Here is a 13970-nt window from a genome sequence, read left to right on the forward strand (position 1 = left end):
ACACACATATATATATATAGACCACTTATATGGAGGCATGTTATGCAACATTATATGTGTTTAATTCATTTGGCATCAATCACTCACCTGCTTCACATGCCCATCCCATTGTCCTCAGTGAGAATTATTTGGACCTTACAGACCTTATTTAGATAGATTACAAACTAGCACATGATTAAAATGACCCATAGGCCAGAGTATCATAGAGATATGGAGGAAGAAAGCTGATCACTGCTGCCAGACATGGACAACTGAACTCCAAGTATGCGGCCGCTGTGACCTTTATGTGTGGAGGTAGAAAAGCGGCACGGCCACATTACCATAGAGGACCAATTACAGTCAGTGTGTGATCACGCTAATTGCTGATCGGAGATAAGATTTCAGCCCATAACCCTACATTTAGGCTAAGAGTCATAGTGTGGTTGGTAACTGATCTCAAATATTAAAGTGGCAGCTAACCGTAATGTGGTCCAAGGTTCATTACACAGGGGAGAGTCAGGTAGCCACAAGAGTGGAGAGTTTCAGCAGAGGTATCACACGTGCGGTTCAAACATTTTGGGTTGTCACAAATCCAAAAAATACATTAAGCTTTTTTACAATTTCACATATTACATTTATTTGATTGATAGGTTTCGTCTTATGAGAGAAGCAAAATGGTGACAATATTTATCCACCTACTGCTTTTACAGGGATCAAAAAAAAATGACCCGGCATAGACAACAAGGGTACTACCATGATCAAGGTCCAGAAACATAGCAAGGAGATCTGTAAAATAATCCATGTGACATCAGGGGTTCAACCATAATATTACGAAGCTACGAGAATACTTTGTGCGCAAAAGAAAAAAAAAAGACTTTATTCAACAATTCGTCTCCTCCGCGTCACACCAAAATGGCACTAGGCTGGAAACGAATTGTTGAATAAAGTCGTTTTTTTTCCCAGTTTTTTTTTATGGTAAATAATATTAACAGAATTGTAAGTAAGTGGATTTACTTTGTAACTTTTGGTTTCTAAATATATTTAACAACATAAAAAGATCTCTAGAATCTCTAAATATTAGGCATTTTAGTAAATAGTTTTTTAATAAACTTAAAGCAAAGTAAATGGAAATGATCACCAAACTTTCTTTCTCACTTAAAACTGTGATTCTGAACAGACAGACACACACGCCAGCTTTGCATCACAGGAATAAATTACATTTTAAAATATAATAAAACAGTTACTGTTTTACAATATTACTGTTTTTACGGTCTTTTCGATCAAATAAATGCAGCTGTGAGGAGCACAAGATGTTTTTCAAATATGAACTATTAAAAAAAAACAAGCAAACAAAGAACACTGTCATCCACAAAAATCTTTATCTTTCATCATTGAATAATGATGATACAAGATACAACATAAAACACCGGCAATTGGGACACTGATCAAATAGTTTATGTTTGTGCAGTGGACCCACAGTCGACAGCACGCGGTGAGGGGGAAGAATTGGTCTTGGCACCGGGCCGTGAGGAGAGATGAGGTTGAATGGATGTAAACAGAGAAGGAGTGAGAGAGAGGAGGATGCTTCAGCTTAAAATCTAAAGGCGATGAGGGGAGGAACACAAGGACAACAAGAACACATAGAAACGACAAATACACATTTAAATAAGGCACTTGTGACAACATTTGGAAACTTAAAATAACTCCGTACAGTCAATCCAGATGTCCCGTTCCACTTGCAAAATGCATTACATGCCGAGCACCTGTATTGACACTGACTTTCATATATTAACAAAACAAATACTGGACCAACATTTGTAAACCTGTTGCTTAAATTATAATAAGAGATCATGATGAAAGATGATATAGCTGACCTTACTGTTGAATATGAAACTTAAAGGGTCAGTTCACCCAAAAATGAACATGCTGTCATCATTTATTCACCCTCATGTCATTCCAAACCTGTATGACTTTCTTCTTTGGTTTCATCCATGCAATAAAAGTCAATGGGGTCCAATGTTGTTTGCACACCAGATTTCTTCAAAATATCTTCTTTTGTTGTCCACAGAAGAAAAGTCAGTCAGGTTTTCGAGCAACATGAGAGTGAGTGATAATGACAATGTTCATTTTTGGGTCAATTGTCCCTTTAAGGTTTAAAATGATCTCATGTAAAGCAGCAGCTACTGGGCAAACAGTACATACTGGATCAATTCCAACTACATTTTTAATTTTTTTTTTAAAACTATGGAATCCATTTCTCATAAATACCACAAATGCAAGCCAGAGTTTCAATTATGTCAAACAGTTTGCTAACAACACAATCATTATAATGCATTTTACATTAGCTGGAGAGTTACAAAGTGCATCTAGCACTCAATACTGATTCTTATTGTAATTATTCATCATTTAAATGGAAGAGGAAATCATCAACTACAGATTCTCCTGCCACGTACTTTGTTTTTTGCTTTTTACAGTCATTTTTTTTTTACATACTGCAACTGCATAAATTATCAGCTTATCAGGTTTGCTGAAAGTAACTGGACCTTAAATAAAAATAATCTTAAATGAAAACCCTGAAAAAAAAAAAAAAACGAAAAAAAAATGTAAATGTAAAAAGCAGCACAGTGATTGAGCGTCTATGGGACGGGATATCATGGCAATACAAATCATGAGTCTTTGCGTCTCTATATGGTGGTAGTGTTGCAAGACTGGGTCAGTAACTTATATTAGTGCAACTAGATTGGGGAAAGATCAGCGAGGAAGACCCTCGGCAGTGTAAACACCTCCGATGAAGGTCATGTGTGTTTTCTAAGAAAAGCAGGTGTGTGAAGGTCACTTGGTGAGACTGTTATTACATAGTGAACAAATGGGAGACAAAAAAACTACATTCCAGTCAGTTTCCGGCAACTTCAGAACTCAAATACTGAGGGATTCTGGGAAATCTGACAGTTGACCAGACAAAGCATGCAAAATCTCATTACTGACAAGTAAAGGGAGGATAATAGTGTGCGTGTGATGCCCAAAATATAAAAAGGAAAAGAAATGTCTGAACAGCAGTACAACTTTGTACTAATAAGGCACTAAACAAGTAATAAATTGGAGGAAATATTTCCAGTAAAGCAAGTGAACGTTGGATTTACTAACATTAGACAATCTATAACAGACCCTGAACAAACATAAGGGTTATTTAATGATATGGTGATAATAGTGTTTTAAATAGTTTGCAAGGGGAAAGACGTTATATCATTCCTCCTTTTCGAATTATGTCCGTTTCCAAAAATGAGTAACATATGTATCTACATGTATTATGTGTGTGTTTGCTCTAGGCCTTTTCAATCCATCAAACACCCCCGGCATTAGTTTTTTTTGGTCTCGTCCGTGTGTACAGGAAGTGGAGTGTTGTACCTCCTCTCTCGTCTCTGCTAGTATCACTCAGTCTTGCGGTGATGGTTGTTGTTTAGAGGAGAGTGGCCGTTCTGCACTGGTCCATTTTTCATTGGCACTTTCCTGTCCTCCTGCTCTTTCACGTCGTCCTCAGAGTCTGTTTCTTCTCGGTCACTCCTCTCGTCCTCCACAATATTCTGTGGCATGACAAATGAGCTGTGATGAGGCTTCAAAATCCCCACAATTCATATTTCTTGCAATTTTATGCAATTATTTTTGCCTGAACTACTTAAAAGGGCAGTTCACACAGTTCTCTCATCATTTACTCATTGTCATGTAGTTCCAAACCAACAGGACTTTCCTTTCTTGTGGAACCCAAAAGGAGAAATTTTGAAGAATGTTCAAGCTGCACTGTTTCGCAGAATTAATTGGATGGGAAGCAAGAATCAGGTCACCATTTACTTTCATTTTATGGTGAAGAGCAGCTTGGACAATCTGCTAAATATCTTTTGTTTATTTGAACATATTTTAAAATGTAATTTATTCCTGTGAAGGTAAAGCTGAATTACTCCAGTCTTCCCATGATCCTTCAAAAATCATTCTAATATGCTGATCTGGTGCTCAAGAAACATTTTTTCTTTATTATCTGTGTTGAAAATGTTTTGTAACATTATAAATGTCTTTACGGTCACCTTTGATCAATTAAATGCATCCTTTCTGAATAAAAATATTCATTTATTTAAAAATAAAATCAAAATAAAAATCTGTGACCCCAAATATTTGAACGGTAGTGTATGTGCATGTTGTACATGATAGAAGACAATGTTAGCATCCAATATATATAATTTTAAGAGAAAAATATAATTGTATGGGATTTTTGGGAGGCTGGGTTTGAAACCAGCAGTCGCCGTTACAGAACTATAGTGCGTGAAATGCCAAAACAAAATATCCAATGTAGTGCAGTCTGTGTTGGTTGACTTACATTGCCTGGCAAGAATTTGACGGCCATACGTAGGATGAGTACGGCCCAGAAGATGTGCAGACACTGCAGCACAAACAGCAGCCCATTAAAGAAGTAATACCCAAAGAACGGAGGATAAACAGTCACTGGATACACCCAGGTACAGTGCAAAATCCTGAGAGACACAGAAAAGAGAGAAAGCGTGAGTTTTACATCTGACATTTACCCAGCAATGAAGAGAAAAAGGCATATAGAGGTCATTTTCACAAAGGTTTATAGAATTATTAAAAAAAAAAAAAAAAGACATTTCAACCGAACTTTGAGACAGGCACAAATTACTATTTACAGAGCTTTCATTTGATATTATAGAAGCAAATCATTTGATATCTCTTGACAAATACAGAAAGTGGGTCAAGAGAAATGCATGATTTATAGGTTTAATAATAAACCTTGGGATCAAAATAGAAAATTTCCCAACTCACCAAAATGGAAAGATGACAAGTCTGGTGATCATGAAGACGACAGCAAATAGTATGAATATGTAGTTGCACGCTTTTCTCCAGCCGGCGTAGTTAAACATTTTGGCAGACTGTTGGGACAGACAGAGATGGGACATATGTCTTTGAGTATTGCACAAAAGCACCACTAGGAGGCAGTGTTACACACCTGCATTAATAACTCCGACTACTGTACATACTAAAGAAGATGTACTGAATTAATTTTGCCATTGACAAGAGCGATATTACAATTGTTCATATAGAATGCCTGTGAAATCATGCACTGGACAGGACTGTGAGTGTGTGTCATCTGGATGTGGATGTCGCAAAAGCCAAATATGTAAATAAGACCTACGTGATAGAATTATATGTTCACCACAATGTTCACAGAGATTTTGAAGAAAAACACATTAAAACGCAAATTATGTCTGTGAAACACAAATTTACACAAGCTCAGAGAAAACTATTCACCGTAGCATTCTATTAAACAAACTGATGTGTGGCTTTCACTTAACATGCAAAAAAGTGGCGATTGAAAAACATTTTCTACTTGTACTGAAGCTCCAGGGACACAGTCTGAACGCTAATGTTCTTCAGATGTTCCATTACCTCCAGCAGATAGTCGGAGGCGTCGTGCACCAGCATAATGAGGGTTCCTGCTCTGATGTAGTTCACACACCAGGAGAAACTAATCAGCAGGATGGTGGCAACGTGGTGCACTATTTGTTCTTTAAAGTCCTGAAGGAGAGAGAACGATTATTATCTTACCAACAAAATAATGCAATGGTTTTTGACTTTTGTAGTACTGCCATGGTTTATTAGAAGATGTTTATGAAAGAAGTCTCTCATGCTCACCAAGACTGCATTTATTGGATTGACCATCAGCATAATTGGATTTCATTACCATCACCAAATCATTGCATTTCTTCACAAACAAACAAATAACTAAAATTCATACAACCTTCTAAACAGTGTTGCATTGTTAGATTATGCTTATTTTGGCAAGCTACAACAGTATCTTAGAAAGCATAGCTTTTGCACATACTTTCTAGTCTTTTCCGTACAAACGTAAGGGACTGAATTTGGATTTCACATGCTCTATTGGGGAATATTAGTACTATATTGCTAAAGCTTTAGAGTCAAAGTTCAGGATGTGCACCATAGACTAGGTGACTGATTAATCAAAACATCACTTAAAATATATGACCTATTAAAATTCAGTGTGGGACAATATCGCCAGGTGACTTTTGATCTGTTGCATTTTATTATGTCAGGCAGGTGATTTTGTTTTTTCTCATGTTGGATGAAGCTCGATTTAATGCACAAATCAAGTGTAAATAGGTTTTGTGTGGATAAATCTTATTGGGCTCTCAAATGTTCCCTCAAACTTATTAATGTATCATCCTCATTCAGCTCAGTTATGAAGCTTTATTTGCCTGGTTGGTTAGAAGTTCAATGAATAGCAAAAAACAGGAGATGCACTTCATGAACAGATTTGAAAAGACAACCTGATATGCGATAATATTGTCCTGAACCTCCAAACTCCCTGCTGAAAAACTGTTTAAACTAGCCGAAGTTGGTCTTAGCTGGTTTAAAATGGTTTTGCCAAGCTGGCCTGAAAAGTGTCTAAAACCATCTTAGGCTGTTTTTTCAGAAGGGCTTATAATAAACCATTGGACAAGTGATGTAAAACTGCTGATAAGCCTAATCCTGCTGTACTTTTACTGTTCACTAATGCTTTGTGGAATGGCTAGTGTTCTCTGTGCTGGAAACAGACTATATAAAATTAATGTGATTAACGAAGGGCTCTGTGAGATAAGAGATTTTCCATAGATGCGCAAGTAAAATATTAACTATCCTCAAATGCACGCACACACAAACACAGCAGGTAACATTCCACATCTAAGCTGGATTTCTTGGAAGTCCTTCCTTGTACACCTCTGTGATACGAATACTAAAAACTACTGAATAGTGGGTATTTCTATGAAAAAGATGGATCTTTTAAGTTTAGGTAGGGTTTTAAGTTTATTGTGTTTGGCTCACTCACTTTTCGCTTGACGTCTGATGCGACGCTGAAGAGAAGCGACATGTAAAAGCCTAGTTCAATCATGTAGTACCAGAACTGAGAAGGCAGCAGCGTCTGGAGAGAGAAAGAGAAACAAAGAAATTAATCAAATATGTCGAAAGATGACGTTTCAGTGTCACTAACAACAGAACAGAGATGTGGTTAAGATACAGTAGTGTTTCTACAATCCTCCTTGTTAAAACTTATTTACATAAGCTTATCAATATGAACGTTCACTGAAATTGAACGTTTTGAACGGAATTGAACGGAATTGAATCATTGTAATTTTAGACACATTTTTATAGCCACAGTCAATAGATGAAAGAATGAACGTACCAGCATTGGAAACCCCGTCCACATCTCCTCCATTTTGTAGAGCCAAGGTTTCTGCAGAACACAAACAATATGAAGAGAATATAAGCCAAGACAAAAGCGCTCTCACATTTCATCTCAACAAAAGCACTGCACAAGTATGACATTATATGAGTTATAAACATGAGGGGCAGTGGTCCACCAGTATGTATTTGAACTGCCAATGTCAAAATCCATAGAGCAGGTTGGCCGATAGCTGATATAATGGTAGATAAAGCACCAGCCAAATGTTTGGTTGGTTGGTGGATTAATGCCATACCAGCTTCCTTGGCTATTTTCATGGTGAATAACAAGCTGAAATGGTATAAAAGAGGAATTTAAAAACCTAAGGTTTTTAAAATTTGCTTTGGATAAAAACTCTAAAATGGATTAGTCAAACATTTACGAGACATTTTATTTATTTAATTTTTTTTTTTTTTTTTTAAGTAGGGTTGTCCAATTTTCATCTATAGTGAATGAACATAAATATGATATAAATATAAATTTAATTTTAGCAAACAAGGTGTACACAATATTGATCAAATTAAATTTATGGATAAAAAGGGAAATCTTCAAATATCTGAGTAAATCCTGAATTAAATTATATTTATTCAAAGTGCAATCAAATATTTGAAAACAAAAAAAATGTGCATTATCCCTGGACAAATATAACAGCAGCTTTTGGGAATGACACTCGTGTCAACCAGCCAAGAGGAAGCGGTTTCATAATGACCACACATCCGCTGATTAATGAGGCCGATATTATAGGAAATAAATATATATTATTAAACAAAGTAGGTTTTAGTTCATGCCAATAAACACAAAATGGCCAATCATCGATATACATGTATATGCAACTGAAGAGAAAAAGAGAAGCATTTGAAATACTCACATCAATAAGTGCAGCAAGGCCAGCAATGAAAGCAAGAAGGTAAAAGGTAAATCTCCAACTGTAAGAAAATGCATATACATTTCAGCAAATAATATCCAGAAGCAAATACATTCATCAGCAACATAATATATAAAGCATCTCTCATATGAACAAATGACTTTTTTTTTTTTTTTGGGATTAATGGTTCCAAAACATTACTTGATCACCAGCCATTCATTTTAAGGGTCTAGACTTATTTTTACATTATTAAGTTACTACACACAGTGACAAAATGTACAGGCATAACAACACTGATACAGTCCACTCACAATACAAACACTACCATTACAAGCCCACATCACGACCAACAACCCCAACAACTGTATTTAAAGCATCTACAACCTACTGATGTGACTGACAGCTGGAGATGGCATGATAAACTAATTTAAAGGATGTTCCAGGCTCAATGCAAGTTAAGTTCTATCGACAAGCATTTGTGGCATAATGTACATTACCACAGACAATAAAAGATGCAGTTACAGTTGTGCACTTACAAGTAAACTGGGTCATGCACTTTTGAAATATGAAGCTTGTATTTATGTTAAAGGGGTCATATGATGCGATTTCAAGTTTTCCTTTCTCTTTGGAGTGTTACAAGCGGTTCATGAATAGATAAGATCCCTAAACACCTACATGAATTACATTTGAACGAAGTTTGTCTAAATTGTCATTTGTGTTGTAGGTGCATGAATATCTAGCTAGAATTTCTAGTGCGAATGTAAAAAGCTTTACATGGTCATGACAGGATAAAGATATGCATAATAAAACTTTGCACAGACAAGGTTAGTAATCAATATCACTTCAGTCTTATGTTGACAAGTATAATATCAAGAACTACACTTCAAAAACATTGTGGATTGTAACAAAAAACAATACAAATTTGATGAAAATTTACTCATCCTCAGGCCATCCAAGATGTAGATGAGTTTGTTTCTTCATCAGAACAGATTTGGAGTAATGTAGCATTACATCACTTGCTCACCAATGGACCCTCTGCAGTGAATGGGTGCCGTCAGAATGAGAGTCCAAACAGCTGATAAAAACATCACGATAATCCACAAGTAATCTACATGGCTCCAGTCCATCTATTAAAGGGATAGTTCACCCAAAAATGAAAATTCTGTCATTAATTACTCACCCTCATGTCGTTCCAAACCCGTAAGACCTTCGTTCATCTTCAGAACACAAATTAAGATATTTTTGATAAAATCTGAGCTCTCAGACCATGCATAGACAGCAACGCAACTGAAATGTTTGCTGATTATGTCGATTACGCTCTTGGGTACTCTCCAAAATGGCAGAAGACGTAACTCGGGGGAGAAGAACTGTGAAATAAATGATGTTATTTGTTTTCTTTGCGCTCAAAAAGTATTCCCGTAGCTTCGCAAAACTGAAGTTGAGCCACTGATGTCACATGGACTGTTTTACCGATGTCCTTACTACTTTTCTGGACCTGGGAACATTACAGTTGCGTTGCTGTCTATGCAGGGTCTGAGAGCTCTCACATTTCATCAAAAATATCTTAATTTGTGTTCCAAAGATGAACAAAGGTCTTACGGGTTTGGAACGACATGAGGGTGAGTAATTAATGACAGAATTTTCATTTTGGGGTGAACTAACCCTTTAACATCTTGCATTTGTTATAAACAAACAATCATTAAGACATTCAACTTCAAACTGTTGTTTCTAGCTAAAATAAAAGGCTTTTATCCATACTACTGCATTCTCCACATCAAGTACTGTTTACAAACTAAAACAGTCCAAAACAGGTGGATTTTTATACGAGAGGCCAACAGAGGACGGACACTTTCAATGGAGAAAGCGTTATTATGGATTATGGACTATTTTGGCTAGAAAGCGAAGGTCTAAAAGTTAAAACATCTTGATGGATTTGTTTCATACAAACATGCAGCTCTTCTCATCATAAGACATTAACTGATAGACTGGAGCCATGTGGAATACTTGTGGATTATTGTGATGTTTTTATCAGCTGTTTGGACTCTCATTCTGACGGCACCCATTCACTGCAGAGGATCCACTGGTGAGCAAGTGATGTAAAGCTAAATTTCTCCAAATCTGTTCTGATGAAGAAACAAACAGCATCTACAGCTCAGATGGCCTGAGGGCAAGTACATTTTCATCATCATTTCAAATTTTCATTTTTGGGTGATTATTCCTTTAAAAGGTAATCCGTATTACCCCAAATGCTTTGGATGAACCTTAACTTTGTATTGAATCCTGTGCATTCCTTTAATTACATATATTGGATGTGGTTCTGAAGCACAAGACAAATAAATGTTGAAATGTCAAGGACAAGATATTAAAGGACCAACCCACAGTTAGTAAACACAGTGAATTTATTTTATACATGGATACAGTAGCCAAATTTTGTGTTTATTAATACCACATACCGTTTCTCCTGTGTGCAATAGCCTTCCTACCTAATGAAAAATTGATGGGGTTTTTTCTGTTTTACAGTGAATTTTGTGTATAATTGCATGTTGTACCACTCAATACTCAGGTTATCAGTGTGCACTGTTACTTAAAGGGTTAGTTCACCCAAAAATGAAAATTCTGTCATTAATTACTCACCCTCGTGTTGTTTGAAACACAAAGAAAACAAAAATAATGACTTTATTCCACATTTTAAATATATATTAAAGATACTGTCATGAACGCGCGTCCAAAGTGACGTAGTAGAGACGAAAATGTGGAATAAAGTCATTATTTTTGTTTTCTTTGCGCAAAAAAGTATTCTTGTAGCTTCGTAACTTTACAGTTGAACCACTGATGTCACACGGACTACTTTGTCGATCATCTTGGTACTTTTCTGGACCTTGAACGTGGTAGTTACCTTGCTGTCTATGGGAGGGTCAGAGAGCCCTCAGATTTCATAAAAAATATCTTAAATTGTGTTCCGAAGATGAACGAAGGTCTTACGGGTTCGGAACAACATGAGGGTGAGTAATTAATGACAGAATTTTCATTTTTGGGTGAACTAACCCTTTAATAATTTTATAATGTTTATGACATTGAGCAAGCTTATAAAATATGCAGCATGGTGGAATTTATGGCCATTTACGAAAGGATGGAAATGGGGATCGAACAGCCTGTGCGTATTGTTCTGTACCTGGCCTCTTTGAACTTCTTCAGCTTGTTTGGTCGCTCTTGATTCCTTCGTCGCCTAAACCATCTGTGGATCTGTCTATCTGAGTAACCGGTCTTTTTACCTAACCTCTCGATTTCACACTGTAGAGTAACAGAGAATATGAAGGGTCATTTAATGGTGAGATATGATTTAAAGGGTATGAGTTACATATGTCACTCACGAGTGTACTGAAACAATTCAGCATTAAAAATGTGTGTTTATGTACACAAGATAGCAAAAACTGACTTGCTGCATACATTTACATTCATAATACAGACACAATCTAAAGCAGCTTATAAATGACGAAACACAAAAAGTACAAATAAATAGGGTTTTACTGTACTGTTGAGTTTGGCAGTGTAGAATATGTGGAATTGTACCTGTTTGGGAGTTTTATTTGAGATTCTGAAGAACGACTCCAGCGTGGGGTTGTGCTCCACTCGCACTCTGACTTTCTCCTTTACACCCAAAGCCGCGGCCATTTGAATGGCCACTGTCCTAAATTTGAAAAACAGTATTAAACTTTCAACACTTGAGTTGGAAAAACTGACAACACTGCATCAATGTTAACCATATTTAAAACATTGATCATTCAAAGCTTGTGCTCCTATGTTTTTGAATTGCTAGAGCACTTAAAAATGTAAAACATAATTCAGATTGATTACTGGATAGTTCCAGACAGATTAAATTTGATCATATATTATATATTTTATTATACAAGTAAAAAATGCTAAAAGCGTTCATTTATTATATGAAAATTATACATGCAAAATAATTTTTAGCTACTGCTGGACAGATAATATCTTTAATGCTGTGCTTTCTGTTTTTAACAAATTCAAATAAAAATGACCACTAAACGTGACACTGACACTTATTAAACAGTTTTCTCACTAGATGAACAGCACATGTTTACATGGACACTTTTGATAAAGTCAAATTGCATATACCATATGTTGCAAATACAATATTGACATTGGTGATAACCTCATAAAACACTAATGAGCTAATATGCTCAGTAGGTTTCACGCTGACCTCTCAAAGATCTGTCGTATAATGAGGAAGACGAGGGCGATGGGCAGGGTCACCCAGAGGTCAGCTGCCTTGGCGTAGGTGAGACCGTCACTACCCTCCAAGTTGGCCCAACCCAGGCCTTCTGGAAACCACAGCCTCTCATTCCAGAACCACTCGCTCAGCCTGGACAACATCCTGATGCAGAGGACAACACAAATATGACCTATTCAGACATTTTGAAGACTATTAAAGAAGATTTCATGGGGCTTTTCATTTCATGCAAGTGTGAGCTGCTTAACTCATTTTTTAACGACAACTAAGTGTTTTTCAATGATAAATCTTTAAAAACATAAATCTAAAGGAATATAGGAATTCATATGTGTGTGTATATATATATAACATTTTAATTTCTTATATTACTAAAAAAACAACGCTGTCTGATCCCAAACTTTTGAATGGTAGTGTGCATGAAATGGGGCAATGGTGTTAAGATTTGAGAAAAAAAATACAGGTAAAATATACTAAAAACGTATAATAATGTCCATTTATTATATGAAAATGATCTATGCAAAATACTACATTTTTAGCTACTGCTGAACAGATTATCCCTTTTGTGGTTTCTATATTTTCAACAAATTCAAATTCTTGTAATAGGTTTGGCTCATGGCTTCTAACTCTTTAACTAATACTTTTCAAAATCCTATAGGAGAACTGAATGGGAATAAATGGGACAATAATTAATTAATTATTTTTATATCAATACTATATTGTATACACAGGGAAGGGTTTCTGCAGGATTATGAAGCTAAAATTTCAGACTTTTTAAGACCTTTAAGACCTGCACAAATAAAATTAATACCACATGAGCGGGGTAGGGCAATGTCTATAGTAACATATTAAACCGTAAAATGACAGTAAAAAGCATGATTTACAGTTCAGATACAAGATTTCACAAAAAAAGTTTTATAAAATGATACACTTAACATTTCAGCCTTTAAAAGGCACAATATGTAAGATTTTTTTATTAAAATATCCAAAAACCATTAGAACAGTGTTATATTTTGCTGACTTGTGTACTACTTACATTATGACAAATGTTTCGAAGAATGTTTAAATCCAGAGAAATAAGCTATTTTAACTAGTGACACGGACCGTGTCTATAGTGTCATTGTGTCGCCTGCTAATGACGTCATAACCTCTCGATTTCCGATCGTTTCTGTTTTGTACAAAACATGGAAACACCAAAGATGCTTTAATATGTTGTGCGTTTTAACAGACCGGTGATGACCGCACAGAGTAGCATTATAACAGAACTTTCAAATGTATCTAGTATGATAAAACAGCGCTGCTTTTTTCCCCACAAACGAATCCAGTCGGAGTTATATTAAAAATTGTCCTGGCTATTCCAAGCTCTATCATTGCAGTCAGCAGGTGTTGCAGTGCTTCAGTCCAAAATAAGTGAAATAAAAAGCACACATCCATAAAAAAAATAAAAATAAAAAAATAAAGTGTCTCACACGGCTCCGGGGGGTGAACAAAGGCCATCTGTAGCAAATCTATGCGTTTTTGTAAGAAATATATTTAAAACGTAATAATCAATTTAATCTAGCTTGCGCTCACTGTTGTAAACAGAAGCAGTTCCG

At 35.9% G+C, this 13970-nt stretch overlaps 1 protein-coding gene across 1 annotated transcript in view; it reads right to left on the reverse strand.

The window, feature by feature from the left end:
* Window positions 1–2217: 2217 nt before the first annotated feature.
* LOC107678801 (ceramide synthase 2-like) overlaps window positions 2218–13970 on the reverse strand; it is a 16908-nt gene continuing 5155 nt past the window's right edge. Inside the window, exons 2-11 of the mRNA XM_016474208.1 lie at window positions 12349–12522; window positions 11697–11814; window positions 11299–11417; window positions 8130–8187; window positions 7223–7273; window positions 6869–6961; window positions 5431–5559; window positions 4807–4913; window positions 4346–4499; window positions 2218–3560 (exon numbers count right to left, since the gene is read on the reverse strand). Coding sequence (XP_016329694.1) covers window positions 3408–3560; window positions 4346–4499; window positions 4807–4913; window positions 5431–5559; window positions 6869–6961; window positions 7223–7273; window positions 8130–8187; window positions 11299–11417; window positions 11697–11814; window positions 12349–12521 — 1155 coding nt within the window. The 5' untranslated portion in view covers window position 12522 and the 3' untranslated portion in view covers window positions 2218–3407. The remainder of the gene's footprint in view (window positions 3561–4345; window positions 4500–4806; window positions 4914–5430; window positions 5560–6868; window positions 6962–7222; window positions 7274–8129; window positions 8188–11298; window positions 11418–11696; window positions 11815–12348; window positions 12523–13970) is intronic.

Source organism: Sinocyclocheilus anshuiensis, unplaced genomic scaffold (assembly GCF_001515605.1).
Source record: "Sinocyclocheilus anshuiensis isolate Anshui unplaced genomic scaffold, SAMN03320099.WGS_v1.1 scaffold1960, whole genome shotgun sequence".
Classification (NCBI taxonomy): Eukaryota; Metazoa; Chordata; class Actinopteri; order Cypriniformes; family Cyprinidae; genus Sinocyclocheilus; species Sinocyclocheilus anshuiensis.